This window comes from Rutilus rutilus (assembly GCF_951802725.1).
Source record: "Rutilus rutilus genome assembly, chromosome: 5".
Classification (NCBI taxonomy): domain Eukaryota; kingdom Metazoa; phylum Chordata; class Actinopteri; order Cypriniformes; family Leuciscidae; genus Rutilus; species Rutilus rutilus.
Window position 1 is genome coordinate 13,255,404 of NC_140213.1, and position 27,986 is coordinate 13,283,389.

General features: G+C 38.7%; 2 protein-coding genes across 11 annotated transcripts in view; one reads left to right on the forward strand and one right to left on the reverse strand.

The window, feature by feature from the left end:
* LOC311290850 (uncharacterized protein) overlaps nt 1-7,744 on the reverse strand; it is a 43,585-nt gene extending 35,841 nt beyond the window's left edge. For 3 of the 9 annotated variants that reach the window (XM_084409565.1, XM_084409561.1, XM_084409558.1), the window contains exons 1-6: nt 7,520-7,736; nt 6,910-7,076; nt 6,374-6,526; nt 1,405-1,687; nt 769-884; nt 556-682 (exon numbers count right to left, since the gene is read on the reverse strand). In XM_084409565.1, the coding sequence (XP_084265691.1) occupies nt 556-682; nt 769-884; nt 1,405-1,687; nt 6,374-6,526; nt 6,910-6,954 (724 nt within the window). In that variant the 5' untranslated portion in view covers nt 6,955-7,076; nt 7,520-7,736. Of the gene's footprint in view, nt 1-555; nt 683-768; nt 885-1,404; nt 1,688-6,373; nt 6,527-6,909; nt 7,077-7,509 lie in introns of all 9 variants that reach the window. The other 6 variants (XM_084409564.1, XM_084409560.1, XM_084409559.1 and 3 more) reach the window with 4 other exon arrangements.
* Nucleotides 7,745-17,564: 9,820 nt separating this feature from the next.
* gse1b (Gse1 coiled-coil protein b) overlaps nt 17,565-27,986 on the forward strand; it is a 268,293-nt gene continuing 257,871 nt past the window's right edge. The window contains exon 1 of one of the 2 annotated variants that reach the window (XM_084408577.1): nt 17,565-20,002. In XM_084408577.1, coding sequence (XP_084264703.1) covers nt 17,855-20,002 — 2,148 coding nt within the window. In that variant the 5' untranslated portion in view covers nt 17,565-17,854. The remainder of the gene's footprint in view (nt 20,003-27,986) is intronic. The other variant, XM_084408578.1, reaches the window with a different exon arrangement.

Below are 27,986 nucleotides of genomic sequence, written 5' to 3' on the forward strand. Positions count from 1 at the left end.
TATGGTAAAACTATATCAGGTTACTATTTATTTTTGTAAAAAACTAAAACTATATTTGGGTTAACTTTGTTAAAAACTTCTTCAAAAGAGTTAATTGAATAAAAAAAGGTTTCTCACAGGGTTAAAATTTAATAAAGGCATAATTTAATAAAACATGCTTCAATGATAAAGAGTTTTGACAGAAAGAACATTTTGGTGGATCTTCTCCTAGTATTAAAAAACTTCATAAAGCGTCATCCTGGAATGGCCTATTCTGCAATGGGTATAAACAATCTGGTCCCATCGGTTTGAGATTTTATAGAAACTTCTTCCAACATTGGGGCTGCTTTCATGAAGTTTGTTCATAGTATATAAATTGGTTGATGCATTAAGTGACTTTTTTACGGAATTAAAAATTCTACAAACATATGTGTCAAAAAGGAGCATCACTTTCATGCATATATCCCAATAATTAAAAACAGTGCATATAATTATAATATACCTGATATTTTCATTGTTGGTCTATAATACTAGCCCTTGCTCAAACACTGAAACACTGGTTCCACTTATTTATACCATTTTTTGCCTTCATATCTTCATACAGCTCCAGTTTGCTGAGCATTTCCTCTCTCTCCTCTTGCAATTCAGTAATGCGACCATGTAGGGACGTGATGTCAGGGGACATATCAAGAGATACTCCAGACTGAAGTCAAAAACAGAAAGAAGATAATTAAATTTAGCTGAGTATTTACGTGCAAATCTGACGAAAAATGCAATATACTTTCTCACCTGAACTTTTTTGAGTTCCTGCTCGAGCTGCCTAATCCGAGACTTGGACCATGCTTTCATCTTTAAGAACTTTGCCTCTGCTTTACTGACCTCGGAATCTTTCAGTTTCACTTTAGCTAAATTGGACAGAAGAGAACAGAAAGAAATATAAAAACAAAGCCACTGAGAGATTCAACAATGCAGTGACAGGACACAGAAATCCTAAAATTGGCCTACAAAAGTAACTACTCAGGCTGTGCATGTTTTAGTGCGTTTATCTGATTAATCTAATAAGGTTTGAAAAAAGAATTGCCCTAATAAAGGCAAAAAAATCCCCTGGAAATCAGTTATGGGGGCTAATAATGCCTCATAGTGGAAAAGTTCATTTCTGTCACTGCAGTTAACTGACTACAGCACAGAATATAAAAGGTTTTGGGAGTCAGCTGTCTTCAAAAGGCCTAAACCAGCCAAGATACCAGCATAAAATCACAGAAAATATCGGTGGGTTTTGTCAATATCACACAACCCTACTAAGAACATGTTTATTGGTGTCTAAACCAATAAAGTCACTGAGATGGGACAGGGGTTTAAGGTCATTTGAGAAACAAAGGTCAAACTGCAGATGACATTCTGTAAGTATGTGGCATAGTTGACTACCTTGCAGATCTGTGACTCTCTGGGCTGTGATGCAGGTGGATTGGTTTGCTGAGGCGTCTGCAGGTAGTGATATAGAGCGCTGAAGAGTCTCAAGCTGTCTGCGTAAGGCCTGCTCCTTCTCTGACATCTCAGCCTCGTGTTTATTAGCAGCCCTGAGGAGCTCAGCCTCATGTTTCTCCATTAGATCTCTGACCCGAGCCCGAGCAATGTGACGCTCTGCCTCCAACTTTGACTGAAAGTTTTCTCTCTCGCTCCGCAAGAGTTGCATTTGTTCTATCAGCTCCTACCAAATAAAAAAAAAACACATACAAGTCACATAACAAATCGAATAAGATATACGTGAGCACCACAGACTTAAAAGTGTAGAGGACTGACTATTTAATTTCCTTATGTGTGCACAAAACATACAAACAGACACTGATAATTTAGGAAGTTACACATTATAATAACATTATATTCATATCATACTCCTGCTACCACACATACTGCTGCAGTCCTAACAGACCAGACGCCCATTAAAGGGATAGTTCACACAAAAAATTCCAAACCCGCAAGACCTTCGTCTTGTGTTCATCCTCAGAACACAAATTAAGATATATTTGATGAAATCCTAGAGCTTTCTGACCCGACATAGACTGCAAAGTAATCCCCACTTTTAAGGCCCAGGAAGGTAGTAAAGACATAGTTAAAAAAGTCCATGTGACTACAGTGGTTCAACCTTAATTTTATGAAGCGACGAGAATACTTATTGTTCGCAAAAAAAACAACTTTATTAAACAATTTCTTCTCTTCTGTGTGAGTCTCCGACACCGTTCACGTGAGCACTATGCGTGTGTTGCTGACGCAGGCACCAGCCAATACTGACCCGGTCTTATGGGTTTGGAACGACATGAGGGTGAGTATTTAATGACAGAATTTTCATTTATGGGTCAACTAACCCTTTATCGGGATAGTTCATCCAAAAAAAGAAAATTCTTTCATCATTTACTCACCCTCGAGTTGTTCCAAACCTGTATGAATTTATTTCTTCTGCTGAACACAATAGAAGATTTTTTTTTTTCATACTATGGAAGTCTCAATGGTCCATCAACTGTTTGGTTACCCCTATTCTAAATATCCTCCTTAAACTTCAACTGAAGAAAAATTCATACAGGTTTGGAACAACTTGAGGGTGACTAAATTATGACAGAATTTAGGTGAACTATCCCTTTAAATTTACAGACATGAATTTTAATAAAAAATGGAAAATTGCATCAAATTTCAATTCATTCTAGTTCATCTTATTCCAGAGACTGATGTAATGGAAAATGTCCTTGATGTTTACACATATAGGAGGTTGAAGAAAATTAAAGTCAGTAATAAAATAAGACAAATAATCAAATTACAAGCATTATGTATAACAATAGTTTTCAGGTACAGAAACTGAATTAAATAATTAAATGTTAAGCACTCTTCACTGTATAATTTAAATATAAACTAATCCTTATTGTATTTACAAAACATTGCTGTCAGTTGGAAACCTAATGTCCATATCTTGTCATTTATTCATTTTTACTTGAATGAAGTGTCACAACTATTTTGGACTTTCTCTGCTCATTTGCAACACAAGAGCAAATAAAGAACTGGTTGCTTTCAAGTACAGCATAAGTACAGTACACACACACACACACACACACACACACACACACACACAGTACTATGCAAAAGTCTTAGGCACATTAAGCCAGTTATGTATTATATATTTTGCTATAGTGTGTCAATAGGAAAAATCTGTTTACATTTCCAAACATTCCTGTTGCCATTAATTGGAATAATCCAGTGAGATTTATGTGGCAATGTCCCCAAGACGCTTGAAGAAACCTACCAACAAAGCTACAGTACTGTGAACAGTTTTAGGCACTTGTGTAAAAATTCTGTAAAGTTTTGATGATTTAAAAAATATTATTCTATAAACTAAATCAATATTTGATGTGAGCACCCTTTGAGTTTGAAACAGCTTTTGTTCTAGGTACATTTGCACAGTTTTTCAGGTAGGCATTTCTTCAAGCTTCTTGGAGACATCGCCACAGTTCTTCTGAATTTAGTCTGTCTCAGTTTTTTATGTTTCTTCATGTAATCCCAGACAGACCTGATTATGGTGAGATCAGATCTCTGTGTGGAGCATACCATCTGTTATCAGACTATCTCACTGCATTACTGGCAAAAGGAAAGTTTGGAAATGTAAACTGATATTTCGCTAACACTTTACAATAAGGTTCATTAGTTAACATTAGTTAATGTATTAACTAACATGAACTAAAAATGAGCAATACATTTGTTACAGTATTTATTAATCTTTGTTAATGTTATAGTTAATAAAAATACAACTGTTCATTGTTAGTTCATATTAGTTCACAGTGCATTAACTAATGTTAACAAATACAATCACTGATTTTAATAACTTATTAGTAAATGTTGAAATTAATATTAACTAAGATGAATAAATACTGAAGAATTATTGTTCATTCTTAGTTCATGTTAACTAAGGTGGTTAACTAATGAACCTTATTGTAAAAGTGTTACCGATATTTCTTAATGACGCACTACAGCAAAATATATAAATAACTTTTATATTTTTAGTATCAGATAGAAATATATTCAGCATCATTGAAGGCGCTTTCCCTAAAACCAGTACTTCTACTCGTGCTTGTATCAATGAAGCGAGTGGGTGACAGTTAATGAGTATGAGTAGTGTAAACATATTGAAGTCTTGCACTCTCAGTGGGAAAGTTTCCTCTTGTTCATTGAGTAGGGTTTCTTTGTGGTTCTGCCTATCCGGGCTTGGCAATAGGTATCACTGCAGCTGCTCTTCAGTGGTTAACTTATCATCTAACGGATAGACAGCAATTAGTTAGGATAGGTGAAAGTCGATCCCGTACCGTCACTATTTCTCATGGTGTACCTCAAGGTTCTGTACTTGGTCCTCTTTTATTTCTCATTTATGTGCTGCCACTAGAGCAGATCATCAGACAGCATGGTTTCAACTTTCATAATTACGCTGATGATATTCAAATTAATTTCACAATTAATCCCAACTCAGTTTGTCCACCCGATTCTGTTATCTCTTGCCTTCAGGAACTTCAAACATGATGTCTGATAACTTCTTACAGCTTAATGCTGGGAAAACTGAAATCTTGTTGATTGGCCCTAAATCACAGAGTTTACCCCGGCATGGTGGTGTCCAGATTAGGCCTTCAAAAACTGTGCGAAATCTGGGAGTTTTGTTTGACTCCTCGTTATGTTTTCACTCACACATTGGTCAGATTGTTAATTCATGCTTCTTCCACTTGCGGAATATTGTTCATACACACCCCTCTCTTAACTTTGTAGATGCTGAAACTGTTATCCACGCGTTTATAACCTCCAGATTGGACTACTGTAACTCCTTACCCACCAAAGCTATACATCGCCTTCAAATGGTGCAAAACTCTGCTGCTCCCCTCCCTTTACCTCTCTACAGATAAAGCATTGTCGGGATAATTCCGGTTCGCGTGGCTACGTGGACGCGATAAAAATTCTGTATTATAAATTTTAAGGCCAGACAAGTAGTTTGTTGATTGGTTTGTAGGGAAGGACTACACGCCTGCGCACATACTGTATATTCAAACGCGCATACCTATAGACTGAACTCGTAATATGCATGTGCACGCCATCAGCGTTCTCACAGGTTCGCATTTTTAAAGTTTGCGCAGAGAGAACTTAAGAGTTTTCTGTTAAAACGGTGTTGTGTTAGCGGCCCCTAAGTTAATAACTAATGATCGTTGCGACAGAAGTGAATCAATCAAAGCTAACTTTAGCTGGACAATAATTTTATTCTAGAGCTGCTGTAAAGCCAAAACAATCTCTGTTACTTTAATTTCCAATTATCACTTTGGAACAATCTACATTGTTAAAAGCACTATATAAATGAAGATGACTTGACTTACATATAATAAAAAATCTGCACATATCACTCCAATCCTTTACCAACTTCACTGGCATCCTGTGGTCAATCGCATCCAGTTTAAACGTTTAACATTAGTTTATAAAGCCTGTCATGCCTGTTATTTTCCTCTCCATTTCTTTGTCTTCCACTTTTAATTTTTTTATGTTACAAGCTTACTTTATCAACATTTATGTTTTCTTTGATTATATAACTTCTCATGTTAATTATTTGTAGTTATTGGTTGTCTCCATGCTTTTCTGCTTGTCTGATTGTTATAATAAGCAGATTGCTTGTCTCTTTGTCTGTCAACTGTTTGTATTATTTTGTGAAGCGACCTTGGGTTCTTGAAAGGCGCTATAAAAAATAAACATATTATTATTATCATTATTATTAGTTGTATGCCGCTTTTAACCGCACGCCATGCACACAAGAGTCTAGAGTAAAACTGCATTGGTATGTTGTTTTATATTTAATTTATGTGGTTCTGTGTGTACGTTGAGACTGAGAAGATATTTTTATGTGCCACCCGCTCCCTGAACAAAGTGCAATGAGCAATATTGTCAGCATCCAGATGACAGATTTTTGGGGTAATTACGCTAGCCGAGCAGACGCCATTGAAAATAATGGAGATGCTGACAGAAGGCTTTTTAGTTTTAGTCTTTTTCTAGTCTATATTTCTTGTGCAATTTAGGATTTTACCATATATAAATTGTAAAAGTGTTATATAAGTTAAACATTAAAAGTCCAAGAACACGGAAAGCATTAGAAATTACACAACATTTTGGAACTAAGCCAAGTTTAATTTTATTTCCTCCCAAAGATGTTTTGTCATATATCCTGCTCTGCACTTCGAGGGGGATGGGCAATATGAGCAGGACAGAGCTCTTCTTAAAAACATCAAGTAATTGTATGTTTGAACAGCATCTTAATGCATTTTTGAATTAAACTAAATAAAAACAGTGGGCATCAGGCCACTGAACATATTTTTCAGAATTGAAAAGTTACCTTGACTTGTTCATCTTTATTGCCGAGTGCTGCATCCTTCTCCCTGATCAACTCTTTTAGATGAGCCACAAGTTCCTGCATTTGCGTCAGCTGCTCAGTGATCTCAGAAAATCTTATATCGGTGCCTGTGTCCAGCGACGGGGAGCCAGGAGCCTGAGACAAGCAAAGGATCTATTAATGACCATGAACATACATGTAATGGATAATATACACTCAGAAGGTTATTATCATAAATCACCCAGGGTGATCAGGATCCCACCGTTGAAGGTGTGTGTTTGGGGTCTTGCGTTACCCTGAAGGGGTTTACTTTGTGATAATAACCAGAGATTATTGTAATAATTACAATATTGATTATTATTGTAATAATTATTGATTATTACACGGCATCTCACCAAATAAATAAATACGTTGAAATGACACATTTAACTAAGATGCAGTTCACTCCTAGACATTTCAACATTAAACACTCCCAGGAAGAGACAAGAAAAATAATCTGCATTATAAGATATTTGATCAAAAGCATGTTTAATACTCACTCCATGAGCAGAGCCGGACTCATCTGCCGAAAACCACTTCAGCATTGTTTACACAACCTATGGCCTAGGACAGGTTTTAAATAAATGAAAGCAAATTCTACACAAAACTCATTTTACAGTCATCCTACTGGAGGGTTCTTCAAATCCAGTCCTGGAGTTCCACTGCCCTGTATTAAAATAAAATAATGAATATGCATAAATATATATATATATTATATTAATGACATGTTTATATGCAAATAAATAAATTAATCGCGTTTATAAAGTTATATAAAATAAGTATTTTAATCCCAGAGAGCGTATACAGGTGCATTATATATCTGTGTCATCTAATTGAAGCTTTTTGTGTTCAGTCAGGGGATGAACATCATAAATTAATATCAAAACAACCAATGCTAACCATCATCATCAATCACAACCTACTAAAGCGATAGAAAAAAAGACAAGACAAAAATAACAACAAAATCAACGGAACAATTCGCACATCTTCAAACACCTCATAATGTTGGCAGAAATCTGATACTAAGCGCATAAAATTTAAACCGTGACTATGAATATTTAAAAATGAAATTAATGAAATGTCAGTTACACTCTATTTACCTAATCTTACCTGCCTCCCAATAACATGGAATTATATCGCGTCACATTTCGAAACCAGTACATGACAATATGTTCACTCGTACATGTATTAAGATGCCAAATATATATACGTTTTGTGTTTAAAAGCGGCGATCCAGCAACTTCATTTTGTATAGGTTAATCAAGTCATCTCTTGCTCTGCTCTTGCTAATGCTCAAGTTCTTCTTCTTGATGTTTAATGGCCGCTCTCTGCTTTAGAGCATTACCGCCGCCTACTGTACATTGTGCCTGGTCGCCAGAGTCTAGTTGCTTCACTCAGTGACAGATACCAGTCTTTTGAATTAATTAAACTTCAGTAAATTATTTTAACAAATGTTACAAATGTTAAACATATTTAACTTAAATTATGAATTTAATTTAATTAAATAATCTAAACTAAACTAAACTGATTTAATTTAAAAGAATTAAATTATGTGTAAAACCTTTCTTCAATTAAATTAAGGGTAATATATTTATTTTATTGTGTGTATTCTTTTGTGTACACATTTATTGTGTGTATTTTAATGTGTGATGTAGTCAGCCGGATCAGGGCCATATCCAGATCAGATGGAGGACCTGCGCCTAGACGCGACCACAACGCATCCCTGAAGTGTCAGCAGAGATTGTGTCAACTAAGGCCTCATTGACATGACAGCCATCGACACTGATCTGACACTGAAACTGGATAGTGGATAATATTCTGAATGTTCCAATCCAATCTGACTTCTGACCTATAATGCTGCCTGAATCATAATCATACACTGTTCGCTCGTTGACCAGAGGAGAACTGGCCCCCCGACTGAGCCTCGGTTCTCCCAAGGTTTTTTTCTCCATTCTGTCACCTGGTGGAGTTGTGGTTCCTTGCCACTGTCGCCTTTTTCTCATTTTTTCGCCTTTGTCACCTTTGGCTTTTGGCTTGCTTAGTTGGGGACATTTAATTTAATATTCAACAATATTATTGATCTGCCTGCACTGACACCATTATATGAGAACTGAACTGAGCTGGACGATGACATCACGGTTTTCTCCAGAGCGGCTATATATATATAAATTAACTAAATTAATAACTTTTTTACAACAAAAATTAAACATCACTGAGCTTACTTAAGCTGGACTGTGACACTATTTTCTTCTGGAAACAAACTTTGTAGTATTATTTTCCAGTTATCTCTGTAAAGCTGCTTTGAAACAAACTGAACAATCTGTATTGACTATTCAGAAAACATGGTAGCCTACTGCTAATTTTTGAATACATCACATCACTCCAAAATAAGAAGTTATACCTGAAGTTATAAGAGTTATACCTGTCACCTACACTCAGCAGTTATGTGCTCTGTTTACATATCCAGGGGGTGCATGGTGAACTCAGGACAATGCAGGAAGGTGGTGGAAATAGCATAGTCTTGGCAGTATACTGTCTTTGTTGCCCCATTATGGTTTTTCGAATATTCACTTTCATGCAGTGTGTAATATAGCTGTTTGTGAATGTAAACGTTCTGCAAAGTTTTAAAGTTGAAAGTGCACGATAAATAAAGATATTGTCTCCCAAAGAAAAATCGACTCTGAACCGCCAATACGAGTCCTTTTTTATTCAAATCCTACTGCTTTACGGTTCTACGTCACTAGAAGATACATTTGCATAATGCGCGCCTATGTTGTACGTTGTCCGCCCGTGAACAACGTGGCCAGTCCTCAAACATTATTTTACCGACGACTGCTTCTCAAATTCAACACGGGATTCGCAAAACGCTTGCTCTTGAAATATGGGTCAGTATAGTTTATTTGGACCAGCTTGCTCCTCAGAATCACAACCTGTATATGAATAATTATTGATGCAGGCCTATATATTTTCTACCAGATGTTCAAAATACTTAGTTTTGTGTTTTATTGTGAAAGTTTTTCCGACGTTATTACTGTCTTGCTGAAATACTTCTGCTAAGCTGCTGTGCACTATTACCTAAAACTTAATGCAGATTGTCAGTTGTTCTTACTACTTTGAGTAAAGATAAAGGATGGAGCAAGATTTGTTTTACAAATGTTTGTTACATCAGTCATTCACGTTAGTGCTGGGCGAACATATGCATAGGTCCTGCTCAAGTTGTCCTTGCGATGGAGGTTCGGGTTAAATAACTAGTTTGCACTCGGATTGATATGGTAAATGGTAAACATGGACAAAACGTCATCGTTACTGTCTTTACAGTTCAATCGCTGAGCTGTAGGAAGCATCAGGACAGAGCTGACGTTCAGTTATGTTAATGGCTGTGTAGCTTCCGACAGGATCAGTAAGCAGTAGACCTATCACAACAGACTGGGCCATCTGACCAATCAGAGCAGAGGAGGCTCTGGGAAAGCCTTTAGAGGGATTTAGAGAGACTGATTCATCCAACAACTCCTTTGAGAATCATTGAACAATGTGTATTATGAGAAAATTTAAGTATTTTTTGACTTCTGTCACAATGGGTTGCAAAAAAACAAAAATAATAAGGTTGGATTTAAATGCAGCAGTACTTCTTTATTACAAAACTCAAAGGAACCAAAACACTCAGGAATATCACCCATGAAACCACAGGAACAGAACAACCCAGCATACATAGATGAGAACAAACCATGAATGAATCCAAATCAAGGCTATAAATACACAGGGATGATTAATGCAACTCAGTTTAGGTGTAATTAAATCAGTAAAAAAGGCAACAAGAATCAGACAAGCGGGAAAACTAGAATAAAGGAAACATGCAAAACACCCACAGAAAACAGAACATAACCCGAACAACTTCTCTGTTAAGGATTAAGAGATTGTTATTAAAAATATCATGAATTTATACTAATTTCCAAGGCGGGAATGAACAGTAGTGCATTTCCATTACCCTCCAAATTGCGCAAACTGAAACTGCGAATTTAAAATACGGTCAATGCAAACACGTCAATTTCGCAAAAACTCCCATATATCACAAACAAAAAAGGATTTACGCTCACAAGAGGTGGGTTTTCAGGCAATTCGAAAAAGGAATATTTCGCAAACCTGCAATGGAAACAGTTTTTTCGCATTTGGCCTACAGGTTACCTGGCCTACGTAAAAGTCGATCATTCTTTAATGATGGCGCGGTATGTTTGGACAGAAGACGAGACAGAGTTCTTTATTACAATCATAAAAGACAAAATAATTATTGGAAAACTGGATTCTAAACAACAAAGAATTTCACCAATTTATCAAGACCTCGAAGAAGATAGGAGGGATAAACACTCAGAAACATCTCATACGTGGCCACTCCCAAGTATAAGGGGCTTTCCTTGCCATTGGTGCTTGGATAAAACACTTGGTCTTCTTCGATTAAAAATAATGGCAAGTGCAGTGTCACAATTATGTTCAGTCAGTGTTGTTATCATGGACTTTTAGTTTGTATTCTCTAGATTCTGTGTTCCTTTGATTTTCCTGTTTCTGTTTTGTTGTCATGGTTACTGATATGATTAGTTATCTTAGTTCAGCTGTGTGTCATTATTTAGCCTCGTTGGTCTACATTTAAGTTGCTGTGTTCTTATTTGGCCGGTCACACTTATGCTGAAGTGTTTGCTACTGCTCCTGTATTATTTGGACTTATGGTTTTTCTTTCTTTCTTTCTTTTATTTGTATTTTTTTATTTTTTTAACTCATCATCATTGTAATCTTCTTCTGTCTGTGGAACACTGTGTAACAGAAGACCGGAACAAGAAATGGATAATGCAGCAAAATGTGATTGCCCAAAAGGGCGTTGATTAAAAAAAAAAATTTGTATACAGAACAATTCTGCCGTCTTGCCGTCACCTTCTCCTATGATGATGACGAGACCCTCAAACCGTTGTTTTGGATTGGGGCCAACTACCTCAACCTGTAGACTTCCCAGACACCTCAGGGCTTGACTAGAGGGAGGCCATCATCAGGTGTCTAGAGAATGTCTCTCCCTGATACAGGACACAGCTAGACCCAGAGCCCAACCAACTATCCACATAGACAGAGGAGATTTCGCTAGAGCCCAGCACAGACGGAGAGTGATTGCCCACCGCGATGAGTGAGCCAGAGCCCGAAGAGGAAGGGACAGTACCGACCATCTCCCCGGAGCCGGAGCCGGAGCCCCAGAGTGAGTTTGACCAGGGGTGTGAGCAAGCTTACCTCTGTCACCTTCACCGCAAATCTCAGCCAGTCCTTCAGCCCTGCCTCTGCTGGATGCCTGCAGCCCATCGTCTTCCCCGGGAACACCTTGCTGTGATGTGAAGCCTTAGGTCGTGCAACCACCAGCCTCACCCGAGCAAGTCATCGCCCGGATGTCGTCGGCCACCGTAACATCATGGCTGCATCCATACTGTGCTCTGGGTCTCGACCCCCAGGCAACTCCATTCAGCACCACCATCTACGCCTCCAGGGTCCCATCTGCCTGCTTTTACCATCTCTTCTCACCATCATTCAGCTACCCTTCTCACCATCCCTTCGCCCTTCGGGTGGGTCTGTATAAATAACAATAAAGCAAGATGCCCCTTTGAAATATGTGAGATGTATGGTTTAAACTGCAAAGGTAAAACATAAATTAGAATGATTTTGACAGATGTGAAAAGGGAGGATAGTCTATATGTGTGTTAGGTGTTTTGACAAAAAAACACATCTTGAAGGACATCTCAATTCTCTAATTGCACTGCAAAGGAATGAGGAGTGAGGAAGCTTCCAGAGGAACTATGAGTGAGGATGCACAGGTGTATTATATGTGGTGTATGGTTAGGTGTATGACAAGTCTTTCTTGTCGAGAAACCTGACGCACATATACATTCTCTGTCACAATAATTAGAATTTATGCTTTAACCTTTGGAGTTTAAATAAACCATATATCACACACATATATCAATAGGGCATCTTGCTTTATCTTTATTATTTATTAATTTCTTTAAAAAAAAAAAAACTTTAACAACATAAGGGCAGATCCTTTGAGCGCAGCTGATGACGCTTTAAAGTGACGTTCGAGTGATCAAGAATATTCCAATATACAAATAAGCTTTCCTTCGACTCCTCCTTCCTCATTTTCTTTCCTTGCAGCCTTCCCTTGCACCCTACAGGGGGTGGAGCTGAGACACGAGGAAGCGAGGAAAGGACACGAGGATGCACAAATAAGAAATGATAAGCACCCATAGTCTCTTCTGGAAGCTTCCTCACTCCTCGTTCCTCGTCTCCTAATGGTGCAATTAGAGAATTGAGATGTCCTTCAAGATGGTTTACTTTGATCGGTTTCTGGGTCACAGTCTGGAGGATGGAGGAGCAAGGAAATGAGGAAGCATCAATTTGAGTATTGAGAAGCACCCTGTGTGTTCATTTTTTTTTATGTTCATTGTCCTGTCCACCTGCTGTGTTCCAGTCCTGCCCTGTACTGTGCTCTTTTCCCTATTCAGGGTTGTGCCTTTTTTGCCTCAAATAAAGAGGTTATTTGAACTTTGCATTTGAGTCCTCACATTCCTCTTGTTGCATCTGACCCTGGGAATTCATGGGGCCATGGCAACCTATCTGGGCTACTTTACGGGAAGAGAAGGACTGTGTCTCCAGAGCATGTAGATGCATGTGGGGCAGTGTGATCTAATGCAGTGTTTCCCAACTCTGTTCCTAGAGGCACACCGACAGTACATATTTTTGTACTGTTGATAAACTCTTTTTATTCAAACATACCTGAGAACTGAAATGGATGGATCAAATTAGGGTGACATCCAAAATATGTACTCTTGGTATACTTCTAGGAACAGAATTGGGAAAGACTGATCTAATGAACATGCGGGTTCATAGATTTGATTAACATCCTGGCCAATGAAGTATGGAAAGTGATACAAGCCTTGAAGAGCAGCAAGGCTCAAGGGCTGGATGCCAAACTGCTGATGCAAGGCAGCGACAGCGAGTGGCCATGATAATTAAACTGTTCAATGAGCGCTGACAAGCTTAATGTGTCCCCAGGGACAGGAGAAAAGGTTTGATTGTTAAACTACCAAAGAGAGTGATAAATTGGCTGATTGCAAAAATTGGCGAGGCATAATGATGCTCTCAGTCTTAGACAGTCTGCAGCATCATCCTACTGCAACGTCTGCAAAGTGGACAAAGTGCTACAAGAAGTGCAAGTTGGGTTCCATATGGGACAATCTTGCAGTGACCAAATTTTCATTTGGCGCCACTGGTCATCATCTTTACAGACTTTTAGAAGGCCTTCAATAGTTTCCATAGGGACTCTCTCAGGGAAATCGCGAGATCCTATGGAGACTCCCGGCAGAACATCAGTATCTTCCGGAACCTGTACCTAAAATTCCAGCTGCTGCGTCAAGATAGAAAACGGGTTCATAGATTTTAACATCGTCACCAGTATGCAGGAAGGCTGCGTCCTATCTCCATTTCTGTTCCTGCTAGCCATGGACATTGTCATGATGAGAACGATGACATGCCCACGCATTGGTATCCTGTGGAAGAACAAATACCAGCGTACAGACCTTGAATTTGCAGAAGACATTCTGTTACTATCAGAAACCGATCCTGGTCTGCAACACGTGACCACAAGCCTTGAACGAGAAGCTGCAACAAAATCCTGCAACAAGACAGAAAGCTGAAAGAAACAGACACTGAATGCAGGACTGGATGGACATATCCTGCGCCTGCCCACTGGAGAGCATTTGTTGCCCAATGTGCACAACAGCGCAAGAAGAACTAAACAAAATCCTTATTATTATTATTTCAAAGTGGACAAGGATTTCAGTCCCCAGTACAAAGACTTCTATGACCCTTTACCTTTATAGCTACTGACCAAAATTCAGCACAAGGATATTTTCAAAGATGTATACCCTGGTCCTGTCATTTAAATATATATCCGTGGTTTTTTTTTTTTTTTAACTGCTGCAAAATATAACCGTTTCAACTCTCTCTTCATCTTCTCCTCACTTCACCGTAAAACAGCCCTTATGCAATTTCAAGTATTTTTCATTGAAGTAGCAAAATACAATGGAAATGATTTCAGTTCTGGCTCAGTCTACTTTCATGTAAACCATGAATAACTGATTTCCTTCACTAGTCCATCAGTCACAATGTTCCTCATTACAGCAATGAGTTCGCTGTGTGGGTGGCATTTTTTGTTTTCAAAATTTGTGCCAACCGTGGGTCCTTCCTGATTGCACACACACCTTCCATATGATCACCCATATGATCAAAGGCCTCAGTTTTACCCCTTAAGGGGTAACTTGGACAATAGTAACTCCACAACATCAATAAGGGAAGACTTTTTTTATTTATTTGTTTTTATTTAATCTGCATGCATTTTATCTGTTTAGTTTACCTTTTCTTCTGCCCCCATCCTGATTATACCTCACCTCAGGCGAGCCCTAATGGAAGTCTGCTCTTTGTTCTTGAGGCGAGCTATATGGTCTTCCAGATGATGTAGTTTTAGACATTTCTTAGAGGAATTCTGCCAGCAGATTGGGCCACCGCCAGTGTGTCGTTGAGGTTCCACAATCCAATAGCCAGGCAGAGCAGGCAAACCAGGATTTTGAGCAGATGCTCCAATGTTTGGCTTCCCTTAACCCCTCTACCTGGAGTCAGTATCTGATGTAGGCTGAATACTCTCACAACGCCTTGCGTGTGTCTTTGACTGGGCTTCTTCTGTTTATGTTTTGCCTTGGTTATCATCCCCCTTTTTTCTATTCACAGGGTTCTGAAGCTGAAAATTCTGATGAAAATTATGTCATCATTGTCTCGGCCTCAAGTTGTTCCAAACCTGTGCTGAACACAAAAGAAGATATTTTGAAGAATGTCGGTAACCAAACATTTGATGGGCCTCATTGACTTCCACAGTAAAAAAATGTCATAGCCTACTATGGAAGTTAATGGGGCCCATCAACTCAACATTCAACATTCGCTGTAACAGTATAAAAAAAGACAACTTATACTGCGCATTTGTGGTCTGATCTTCCGATTTAATTGCTGTTATATCTTATGGGGTTACATGAAGAAACAGAAAAAACTGATACAAACTAAATCCAGAAAAACTGCGGCAACGTCTCCAAGACGCTTGAGGAAACCTACCTGCAAATCTACTGTGAAAAGTTTTAGGCACTTGTGTAAAAATGCTGTAAAGTGAAGATGCTTTCAAAAATAATCTCATAAATAGATTTGATTTATCAATTAACTTAAACCTACTCTAAAACTCTGAGAATGTTTAACTAGCATGCAACAGGCCTCTGGTGTTGTCCTTTGTGGATGTACTGTGTGCATTGTTTTCAGTTCTGTTTCTGCCTGCCCTTTTTCACTGTGTTTGGATGTACTCTGTTTTTGCCTTTGCCTGGATTCACTTTTTGTTATTTTGTTAATAAACTTCTAGAACTGCATTTGGATCCTAAACTCCGTCTTTCTGAATCAGCCCATGTTACAATTGATCCTTGACTTTTCATGTTAATTTTACATCTGGCATTTAAAACCAGATGTTTAAAGAACACAGTTATGTGTTGTAAGAAGACAAATTAAATGAGATCAGGTGAGGTTGCTTACTTATTGATGATGATATCATTATAAAGTTGCCAACAACAAAAAGTTGTTTTGTGTAATTATACATCAACTCTGTGACTTTACGGTTTGTCAGGAGCTGGCCATACAAGACAGAAGACCCTGGTCATTACTTTCTCATCCATGCAGCCAACCGCCGCCAAGCGAAGTTGGCAAAATGACATGACATGATTCTTTGACTTGACAGTGTAAGAACAGTAGTGTTGTGACAATGAGATATTCCCTTCTAAAAGCCACTCTATGAAGGTGGACTTCAGCTTTGCACACAGGGACATTGTAAATCCTTAAAGCCATAAGCGCATATGAAGTGTGCCATTTGGGATTTGCCACACAGGCATCAACAATCAGCCTACAGTATATCTCAACAATGGTGACAATCAGCAAACTATTCAGATTTAACAGATCATCTCTGAACATCACAAAACAAGCTATTAAGAGGTCGCATCAAAAACAACTGCAAAAATAAATGCACATAAATTAAATGATACGACAAATCAGCTGTATAATGATTTAATGTCGCAATGCATGAATGAGTTTTGTATTATGGCGACATGCAGTGCAACATGAAGCATGAAAATTGTTGAGATTCATATGCTGATTGTTGAAGTTTATGTGTCTAAATTATACAGTTGTTTAAACATTTTGAGCAGAACAGTTTGTGCACAACATGTTTTTAAATTCCATAAGAATATGGATGTCACAACACTGAATCTCATGCTGTAAGCTTTGTCGATTACTGTTATTAATAATATTAAATGAGTAGGCTACTACAACCTTACAAGCAGAGACTGGATTCTGAATGAGAGCAGTGAATCCAGATGTGATGATTATGTCACCAACAATGGGTCTTTTTCCACAGACTTTGACAACACATGTCAACTGTTATATATAAAAATAAAAAAAATAATAACAATAATAAAAAAAACTTTAATATACATGTTAACACTATTTAACACTATTTTGTTACATTTTGTTTCATAAATGCTAACATTTTATAACCAGAGCTTGACCAAAATCATTTTTGAAATGTTTTACATCTGACTAGCATGATTGCACAAGAAGTGATTGTAAAACCTGTGGCCAAATCGTGTTTATATTTAAATATAGTGCTTTACTCAGGTTTCTGTGATATTTAGGGGTAGGGTGGTTAGGCTAGAGAAGAATAGTATCATTCACATGATATAAAAAACTATAGAAGTCAATGAGATGTCAGTCATCACTATTAAAAAAATGTCCCCATTAATATAGTTAAACAAGTGTGCCAGACTTCACTAGTGAAAAATGACTTGGGTCTAATAGGCCAAATCATATAGTGTTTTGCACACTTTCGTGTTAGGCGAAAATATGAGTCTAATATAAAAACAACGGAAGTCTATGAGATGTCGTAACTATAGGCTAGTGAAACAAACGTGTGTGTGTGTGTGTGTGTGACACTGAGTGAGTGAGAGAGATGGCGCTGTGTTCAGTTCAGTCGTCTCACAGCCACAAACTGGTGTGAGGAAACTTCGCCAGGCAACTTTATTAAGATTTTCTACTCTCTAACAGCACACGGATTACGCCGCCTCATAAGGATGTGACTCCAGACGACGGTCCAAATGTGCGTTTGTGGATTGTTACACTGACACACAAATCAGAAATCGGCGGAGCGAGTGAGTTTGCGGAGTGAACGAGTTTTTCCCCCCGCGGGATCAATGGCGCTACATATGTGAGAAAACGCACAAAGAATGCTAACTGGCTTTAAAATCACGCTGCTTGTGATTCTGAAGTACTTTTGCGCATGAAACTATGAACGATCCGGAGCTCACGCCGACCTCCAAGGCGCTACAGCGAATGGCTTCGTCTTTGCACGGGGAGGAGAGCGCTCTGTCCGGCAGCGTGTGCATCCCCGAGCGCAACGGGATTTTCTTCATCCACTGCTTCATCTGTGGGAGCGGAGTGACCCCGGGAAAAGAGCTGAGCTTACAGGTAAAATACCAACGAGAAAAGGATAGCGCGTTTTTCCCATTCCTGCAAGGCCAGGACCCGGCTCCAGGCGCGCCGGAGATCGGTCCGGATGGGGACGCTCTGGTGTGCGCCGTGTGCCACTGCTTCCTGCGCGAACAGTGGAACTCATTCGAGCGCAACAGGACGCCCATAGAAAAGCGCATGTACTGGCTTAAGAGACCATACCAGTGCGATTTACGGAACATTTCCTACGATCTTGAGCGGAGAATGAGCGTTAGTAATTATGACGCCAATGAGTCGGACATGTCCTCCTTCTCTGATAATGACTTGTCCGAGCAGGACTTGGACCTGTCAGTGTGCATGAATAGCAGTAATGCCACAGGTTTCCGCGCGTCTAATAAAGCCTCAAGAGAAGGCGGCAGAAAGAGCGCAATGAGTGTTAAAAGCAGCCCTGAGTCAGCGCGATACCCGACCAGAGTTTACACAGCTCAGGACGTACCCAAATCAGATCGGCGTGCGACTAAAATGATCAATCACATATCGCACTCATCTGTGTCCATGGCTGTCCAGCAGTATGACAGTCAGTCTGTGCGCACACCCCTGCAGGATAACGGCATCATTACGTGTAATAAGCAGTGGATACATGCGTCCACCGGTGATTTGGACGTGACTGACAGCTGCGAGATTAACATCACCAGTGATGATGAGAGAGACTTTGATATAGAGCGCAGTCAAGCTGCTAAATGTCACTCCAGTCTTTCTGCTGACGAATGCGTCTGTTATATTTGTGGAATCAAGCTTTCAGCAGGGGGCCGCTTCAGAGTGTTTGTGCAGAAGCAGGAGAGAGCGTCCAGCGAACCATTCTTTCCTTTTCTGTGGCTCCACACCCCTCCACCTGGTGCTGTGCCACTCAACCTGGGTGGATATACTCTGGTTTGTACCACTTGCCACTCTTCCCTGATGCAACAGTGGCGAGGGTTCGAGCTAGCAGATGTGCCTGTTCTCCAGCGACTCTATGTAGTGCCCCTCAACGCTGGCGCTGCAACCCCTCTTTCTCCACCTGCCATGAATGAATGTGTGGATGGATTACCAAAAATCCACCCACTCCCCTCCATGCCACAGAATCACAGTGAGGCCTGCTACCTATGTGGGAAGGACTGCGGTCGAGAGATCAGGACGGCATTTACCCATGCTGGTGCAAGTAAATCCCGCAGTGCAATGTATTTCCCATTCATAAAGCAGCTACAATGCCCTCCAAATGCTCAGAGTGTACGTAATGGACAGGTACACTGCTGTGTCGCATGTCACAGCATCTTGGAGGGGGTCTGGGCAGAGTACTGTCTCTGTCTAAGTGAGGAGCTCATTACTTCCCTCAGCATGTTCCGTGAGAGATACCACCTGGCCATGGGAAGGGGAGGAGTCTTGGTATCCCCCCCCAGAGGACCTCTGTCGACCCTTTCTCAGACTGTCATAACAACCACAAGCCACACCTCCATCTGTTACTTGTGTGGAGAGGAGCTCTCTGGAGGAACAGAGTATCAGCTTCATGTTAACCCTCCGGGGCGTTGTGGAGAGCGAGAACCCTTTTTTCCTTTTCTAACTGTCCACCCTCCCGCTCCCCGTGCCCGCCCTGCTGATGCCACAGGCCTTGTTTCTGCCTGTGCACTGTGCTACCATGACCTTCTGGGCCAGTGGACCCAACATGAGAGTCAGGGCTCAGGATCAGGCCCATCCAGCAGCCCCTGGGCACGCCAGTATAACTGCAACACATTCATCTGCTTCTTCTGTAGGAAAGAGAAGAAGAGACATCTTGGGCTGAAAGCGGTGTGCGTTGACCGCTTGCCTGTGTTCCTCTATGCTCCAAGGGTCAGCCAGACCCTGGTAATTGACAATGGCAAGCAGTTAACAATTGGCTCCTGTGTGGATTGTAAGTCCATGGTTCTGGCTGGACAGAACATGAAGCCGGTCGGTGGAATTGCTCAACACAAGGTAAGGCTGTTGTAGGCCAGATTGTTTTCCATCATAATCTTTAGACTCTTTCATAGTCCAAATGGTTACAAACCGTTTTACAAGTTAAAAAAAAAATCATTAGAACCTCAGATGACTTTGTTTTTCTAGCAACCACTAGATGGACTTTCAGAGTCTTCTGGGGCTTCAGTTAGCACAGTTTATTAGGCAGCTTGGCTGGAGCTGTTTCTGGGCCAGCATGCAAAAGTTCATCTGATGCACTGATGAGTGAGTGAGCCAAGTGTTGAAACTAAAGTTTTATGGCAGACTGCTGTTCTTTCTAGTGAGTGGGGCGACCACAGCAAGCGGGGGGTAGATAAAGTATGGAGCCTGCCGCATTAAAGAAATAAACATTTTGCAGACAGTCTAGTAGTTGTAAGCTCTGTTTAAAAACATTCTTCACAGAGGCCAACTCAAGCTTTTGTTGGTCTCCAGGTGTGAGCATGTATTTCTTGTGTGTAAGTGTGTTTCAGAGAGACAGAACAGACTCTTTTGAGGATGTTACAAACAAAACCACCTATATAATGAGACAATTTTGTGAGGGGGTTTTTAAGATGTAATTGGCAGATTCACATATTGTCTATAGATCTTAATATCAAGGCAGATGTTTGTTTTATGTTTTGAACAAAAATGTGTCTCTTATTATTATTATTGATTGATTGATTGATGATCGATTGTGTGTGTGAAGCTACCTGTATTCTAATATAATAATGTATGCTAATCTTTCTTTACTGCAGGACTAGCATATGAGAGTGGTGCAAACAAGTTTTACAGATGGTGGCACCAGCACTTTATTTGCTAGCACCAGTGGGATAGGGGGACCAATAATAAAGGACACAAATTAAAGTTAGCAATAACATTACATATTTTGTCTCACTGAAATGCACATTTGAAACACTGATTTAAATGCTCTTCTTCCACAGTCCATACTTTTAAAAGGTTAGACTACAGTAAAGCTACAGTTACTACTATGGAAACTACAGTAAGAAAAAAAAAAAATGCATGGCTCCTCACTGCCATGGTCATGGTAATTATGGAAATTATGGCTATAACTAAAAAAGCCTCTATATATTATATTTGTTATGAAAAATTAATAATATGAAAAAAAGAATACACAGCCATAGTTTAATAATAAAAATGTAATTGTATTCCTTTACTTCCCTTATATATTCAATACAACAAATATGACTATTAATAGCAGTAATATTCAAAATAATTATACCACATTTCTGCCAAAATGTCATGGTTAGTACAGTTCACTAGAGTAAATTCATGGTAAATGTTTGCAAGGATGGTGATTTGTGGATTGAAAAGTCTTGTAACTTGTACATGATTTCACCTATTTTCTTTGTCAGTGCGTTTGAGAAGGTTGAGTCTGTTTCATCTGGTTTTAAGTTAGTTTAAACTGCTGAGCTGGTAAATAGTTTGTGCTGCATGGTTCAAACAGGTAGTGCAGTTTTGTTTCAAATTTTTTAGCATTTGGTTAGCCTAATCATACAGAGTTGACCAACTTTGTAAAGGTACCAGCGTTACTGCTAACAAAATGTAGGCACAAAAAAGGTTGCTAAATGGAATATCTAGTCACATTCTGGACGCCTGCTGCTACTTTGAAAGATTATGTTTTTGTTTTGCTTTCGTTTACCCTGCTGCTGGTTCCTGTAGCACTTCCCATGATATAATCTGGTGTTTCCTGATATAGGGAAAGCTGTTCTCTGGAAGTTGAATGAAGGGGCTAGTCATGGATAGCAAATAGCTCTGTATGTGGAAGTCATATGAGGTAAAGTGTGTGCAACATCTTTTAAGAATAATCCAAAGATTTTTTGTTTGTTATTTAAAAATTGTTTGTTATTTGAAAGAGATACTATGTGAAGGATTATACAGAAAAAGAAGAACTTAAGTGTTAAAATTATTGTATAAGTTTGTATTAAGCACGAGAAAACCAAACCACAGGTTAAATGAACCAGGAAATGTCTAATAAGAGAAATCTGTGTTGGTTTTTGAATTTTCTTTTGTTTAATTTATTGATTTTTGGTGTACCCATGGAGAATGCACACACAATACATGCACTTCTGTAGACAGCCAAAACGGGACTTTCAGAATAAATGCAGGTGAAAATCAACTGTAGCAGGAACACATATATCAACTCACAAGTTAATTCGGCGGTTCATAAATTAAATCCTCCAACCAGGAGCTTCCAACATTAGCAAAACAAAGGGTAAAGAGGGTAGCACACTGGATGAGAAGTGCCACATCCTTACAATTTGAACACATTTTTTTTTAAATTCCAAAAACATAAAAATGTCCAGTTTCCCAAATGTTAATAGAACATCATTTAAAGCTTAGTATGGTGTTGCTGAAATATTCAGTAAAATCCTCTTAAAAAAAAAAGTTACTAATTAATCCCATGGTGAACATTGTAGGAACTTGATACACAGCAAAATCCTCAGTGTTAAATGAACACTACTGGACCCCTGCTGTTAACACACAGAATCACTTAGGAACAACAAGAGCAGAAAAAAGTCAGCTGCAAATAAAATAACATTTGGTACTACAAACCAGTTTGCCTTTGTTTCTTTCATATGTTTGCAAAAGTTCTTATTGAGAATTAACAGAGGTGTTTGCTAGGTAATTTTGATGATTTCTTGAAAATAACTTTCATTTGAAGTCACCATTATGGGGATTGGTCCTTGACCTTTGTTAATTTAAGTAAGTTTCAGATAAATTTTGTGTATTGCTAAAGAAAGAGATTGATGAAAAGCAGATAAGGTTAAGATGTTTGGTTTTATGGCAGTCAGATGACTATGATAAATTGGTTTAAGCCACTGTTTTTTTCTTGAAGTCTGATTTAAAGCAAACAATAGGGAAGTTGTGGCATTAATGAATAAAAAAGCTGTTGTGATAGAAAGATCCCTGTAACACTGTGAAAAGATGAAGCGCTTTCAAAACTGCTACTATCTTTTGTGTAAAAGTTGAGACACACTTAAGACATTAACACTCAAACCTCAACAATGGTGACAATAGAAGTAAAAAGCGGACACAAAATAAAAGTAGAAAATTGTAAGACAATTTAGCTGCATAATTTATTCATGCGGCAATGCATGCTTTGAGTCATGAATGAGTTTTGGACTATGCTAACACCCAGCATGCATTGCAGCATGAAACATGCCACCATTGTTGAGTTTCATATATGCTGATCGTTACGCCATAGTTAACTTTATGCACAAAATGTGTTTTTTTATCAGTTTTCAGTTGGGTTGTGGAATATATTTGTTTTTACGATGCTTCGCGATGCTGATTTGAACAATTCTGCATCAATCCATAAAAGCTAAAGAATATATATTTTTAAAAATGTAATCAGATGCATATTAATGTACTGTTTTATTGTGAATAAAGTAGGCAACATATTATATATTAATAAATATTAATCTCGCAGTCGTGCTATCCCAAATTCAGTTCTCTTTAGCGACGTATTTCGCTTGAGCAGTCAGACGTCTTTCTTATATTGTATTTGTTGTACTGTTTATTATTTGCATATTTGTAATGTAATTTGTAATTATTTGCATATACAAAAATAAAATATTAAAAATAACAATATTGTGATGATTAATATAGTAATTATTTTTAATAAACGAATTAGAGGAAGAGATGCATCATCTATAGTTTTTTAATCGAATCGTTACTCTCTGAATTGTAATCAAATTTAGGTGAATTACAATATTTTTTTCTAAAAAATAATTATTTACTGTATATGATGGATCATGGGAGGTATTGGCAAAATTACCAATAGAAACCAACTAAGCTTTGAAACATGAACAAACCACTGATCTAGAATGACTGGATAGCTCATGACGTCATAAACAGTGAAGCCACCGCGCCGCCATATTTGTATTCCCTAGTGAGCTCACGCACTAGGAAATTGTATGATTTGACTGAGAAAACAACGAGACACCGTTTTTAAATCTAAAGTCTCCCTGTATATTCTTACAACGCAAACATCCTAAGCATTTAAATGGGTATTTGTTTAAAGTCGGAAAAAAGCTGTATGAGAACACTAGTCGGCCTTCACTGAAGAGCTATCTTCACAGGTAAGAAAAACTGTTTGATACTATTAATTAAATAGTGAATGCTAAAGACGTATATTTTTGTGAATTGGTGAATATTCAGGTGAATATTGTTTCGTGGCCACGAATTAATAATACCTCAGCACGATAAAAACAATAAAAACTTACCTTGTTTTACTATATTGTGGCCACGTTGTAATTCGTTAAATCAAAGTGAGGGAGGGAATTAGTTAAAGGAGTCCACGATTTATTAAAACAAGGGAACAAATAAGTCGTCGTAACAACGAATTATTTAAATGACTGGAGTGGACAGGGCGCATATAAGAACGAGCAGAGAGAGAGAGAGCCCCGGCCGCGCGTGCGCACTCTCGCAGTCTTCAGACAACACGAGCTCTCTCCCTCGCGCTTATCAAAATAGTTAAAGGTCGGAATACCGATTGTGTTTTATAGATCAGTAGTTTGTTCAAATAAAGTGTTTGATTAGTTAGCAAGTACATGTTCAGGAAATGCATAATACGAAATTGTAGGCTATTGGTTGTAACGGTAAACGGACTCTGCACGAAGCTCTTTTGAAGCTTTCAAATGGTGTCGCTATTGGACACTTAATTGTGATTATTGCTGCTCTGAGGTTTCGTATAGGCTACTGTTGACTGTTTTATCGTTGTTTTTTGAAGAAGCAGCAGCATTACTCTTGCCTTGGAGAAAATAACACGCGACAATTGTGCATATAAATGACTAATTATAGGGCTTGAATTAAAACCTGTGGGCAGTTTTTCTACATCCTTTTGTGAACGTCGTTTTACACTTGTATGCTGCACAGCGGGTCATCTTTAAAGTGCCGTCGGAGCTACCAATCTCTGTATAACCATAGACAGTAAAATAAATGGACACAGCGACCCCATAGACTTCAACGGAGAAAAGTGAAGCAAATTAGAAGCACTCATTTCCTGATGGCTGAGCGTACTGCGCAGACTCAAACTGAGCTTGATGACGTAGATGTGACGTGAGCAACCTGTCTGACAGTTGTAAGTCTTCTAGTAGCTGTGCCAAGAGAAATCTGAATCATTCCCTTCCGAATCTTGCAGAGACGGAGAGCGTGAGTAGGAGCTGTCCATGAGCTAGGAGCAGGAGCAACTTTATGACTCTCTACGGGCTTCTCTCTTGACTTTATCGGACCTTATGCCTCCACGTCCCCCCGATTCACTGCGAGCTTCTCCTCCTGTCTATACGGTAATTTCCAGATAGTCACATGGTTATGACACAATCGTTAGCCTATTTTTACAAAAACTGCTTCTACGGGGCCATAACGTAAGATACAAGGTAATGGAGCCTTTTATACATTGTCGTGTTTCTTTAGAAATAAATAATGGACAAATAGAGTCTTTAAACGCCTCAGATGTAAAGTTATTCGCTGTTAAAGTGACGCCAAAATGAATTGGAGTCAATGGTATGCTAACAGCAGGTGATGGCTTGTTAGCCAATGGCGGCCCCCGGGGATGGTACGCTTTCCAGATGCTGGATTACCCCCCTGTGTATAACGGCCATTGGAGCCTCTGCTGGTAGGGAATCGTAAGATGGCCGCTCGAACACTTCCGGTGGCTTCACTGCCTGATGGCAGTTTAGAACGTCATGAGCTATCCAGTCATTATATAGATCAGTGGAACAAACCCTTTTGGTGGATTACAGTAATATTTTTCTAAAAATAATTGTTTACTGTGCATACATTAAGGCAGGTATTGGCACAATTTCATCTGTACTAAGTCCGTCTGGTCCTTAGGAACGTACTACAACCTTTGGAACAAAAAACCCTTTTGGTGTATTACAGTAATTTTTTCCTGAAAATAATTGTTTACTGTAAATACTCGAAGGGAGGTATTGGCACCTGTAGTAAATCAGTCTTACCAATACAATAAAGCTTTGGAATGTGAACATGTCTGTTTTTAAATGTAAAAAAGTAATTTTAATTAATTCAAATTATACGTTTTAACACACTTGGTGGAATTGGCAGACGTTTACTGCCGGGGTAGCGCGTCAGAGCATTCTCGAGTATACATTTGCAGCTATAATGCACGACATTTCATGTCGATATACAGTGGTTACATACTGTTGAAACTAATTGTGGTATTGATATCTTTGTAAGACTCTATAGAACAGTGGCAAGGAAAACTAACTTTACCATGCTCTGAGAGACCCCTAGTGGTCGGGAGCATTTTCTTTGTGTTGTGGCTTTATTTCGTTGTGTTGATTTTGTTGTGTTGTTAGTGGTGGAAAGTTTGATTCTTTTCAGAGACTCGTTCATTTTCAGTTCGTTCACCAAAATGATTCGTTCAGACTCGTTCACTGATTCGTTCAGTGATAATTTCTTCATATTAGATATATACTGCAGCAGGTGGCGAAAAAGAGTGTATTTTATGTTATGTTTTAATGAACGTATTTACTTGTTACAAAAAAAAAGTGATTTGGCTTTGTTAAAATGTGTGCCTTATTTACTAAATTAATAACATAAGTCTAAATAAGTGGTTCAGATGACCAAACCAAGGTTTTCTTGCATAATATTAACATTTTAATTATTTAGTCAGACATACACATTCATAAATCTGGGATTATATTAAACGTTGATGTTCTGTATGTTGAATATGAATATAAACAATTATATGTGCACACCTATAACTGCGCTTTGAATGAGATTAAATCACATGCTAAATGACCGATCTACCCAGTACTCTCATTCACGAACGAAAGTACCAGTTCAATTCGTTCACGAACGAGATCTCTCCTTCTCGTTCAGACTCAAAACAGAGCGATCTCAGCAGTGATAGGCAAATTCGTTCAGTAGATCCAACCAAATACATGCCCCTTCACAGCCCGAACTGAAATGCTATTTGCTGACGTTATGAGACCTATAATACTGTCATATTTTTTTGGTTTGTTTTAGTTTTTAGAGAAGTGCATACATGAATAAAACGTAATGAATTCATTTTGATAATACAAAATGAACACAAGTAGTCAAGTAAATTGTTCAAAGTGCAAAATACCACAAAACTAAGACTAAAACACACAACCAAAATATAAGAAAAGCAGGTAACGAGAAGTGTAAATTTAAATCAGGTAAACAGTCAAGTGCGCCCCCCTTAACTCAAACCAAGTAAAAAATGACGATGTTAATTTGTCTTTGTTATATTTAACCAATATATTGCGTTATTAACCTGTTTTCATTACAATGGTAAAGTGTAAATTTGATTATTTGATGCAAACATGCTAACTACACAAACCTAGCTCTATCGGTTCGCCATCATTATCGTTCAAACAACTGGTTATTTTCGTTCATGAACGACATACCAGTTCGTTCAACTCGTACACAAACGATAAGATCTCTCTCTTGTTCAGACCTATGGTTCAGACTCAAAAGCAACTCGGTCAGTCAGTGAAGGGCGTATTCGTTCACTACATCCAACAAATCACATGCTCCGTCACATCTCATACTCGAAGGCTATTGGCTCGAGGTTCATTCTTTGACAGGTTGAAAACACCGGTTCACTGAGCTGCGCATGCGCTGCTAATAGCGCCGCGCTGCTGTGGAGGGAGGGATTTCAGTGAACGAGAAATATGAGTCAATTAATTACGTGAACGAGAACGATTCGTTCACCTAAAGGATTCGTTCAAAAAGAACGATTCGTTCACGAACGTAACATCACTATGTGTTGTGAACTTATGTTTGTTGTGTTGTGCACTACTGAGCCATCGTACAGGGCTGTAGTTGGCGATGTCACTTTGTAAAGATAAACTATGTGCCTATAGACTAAACACATAATACGCATGCGCATGAGATCAACTTTTTCTCAAATTAAATTTTTTATAGTTTACACGGAGACAATATCATTTTTCAAAAACTTGGACTTTGAAAT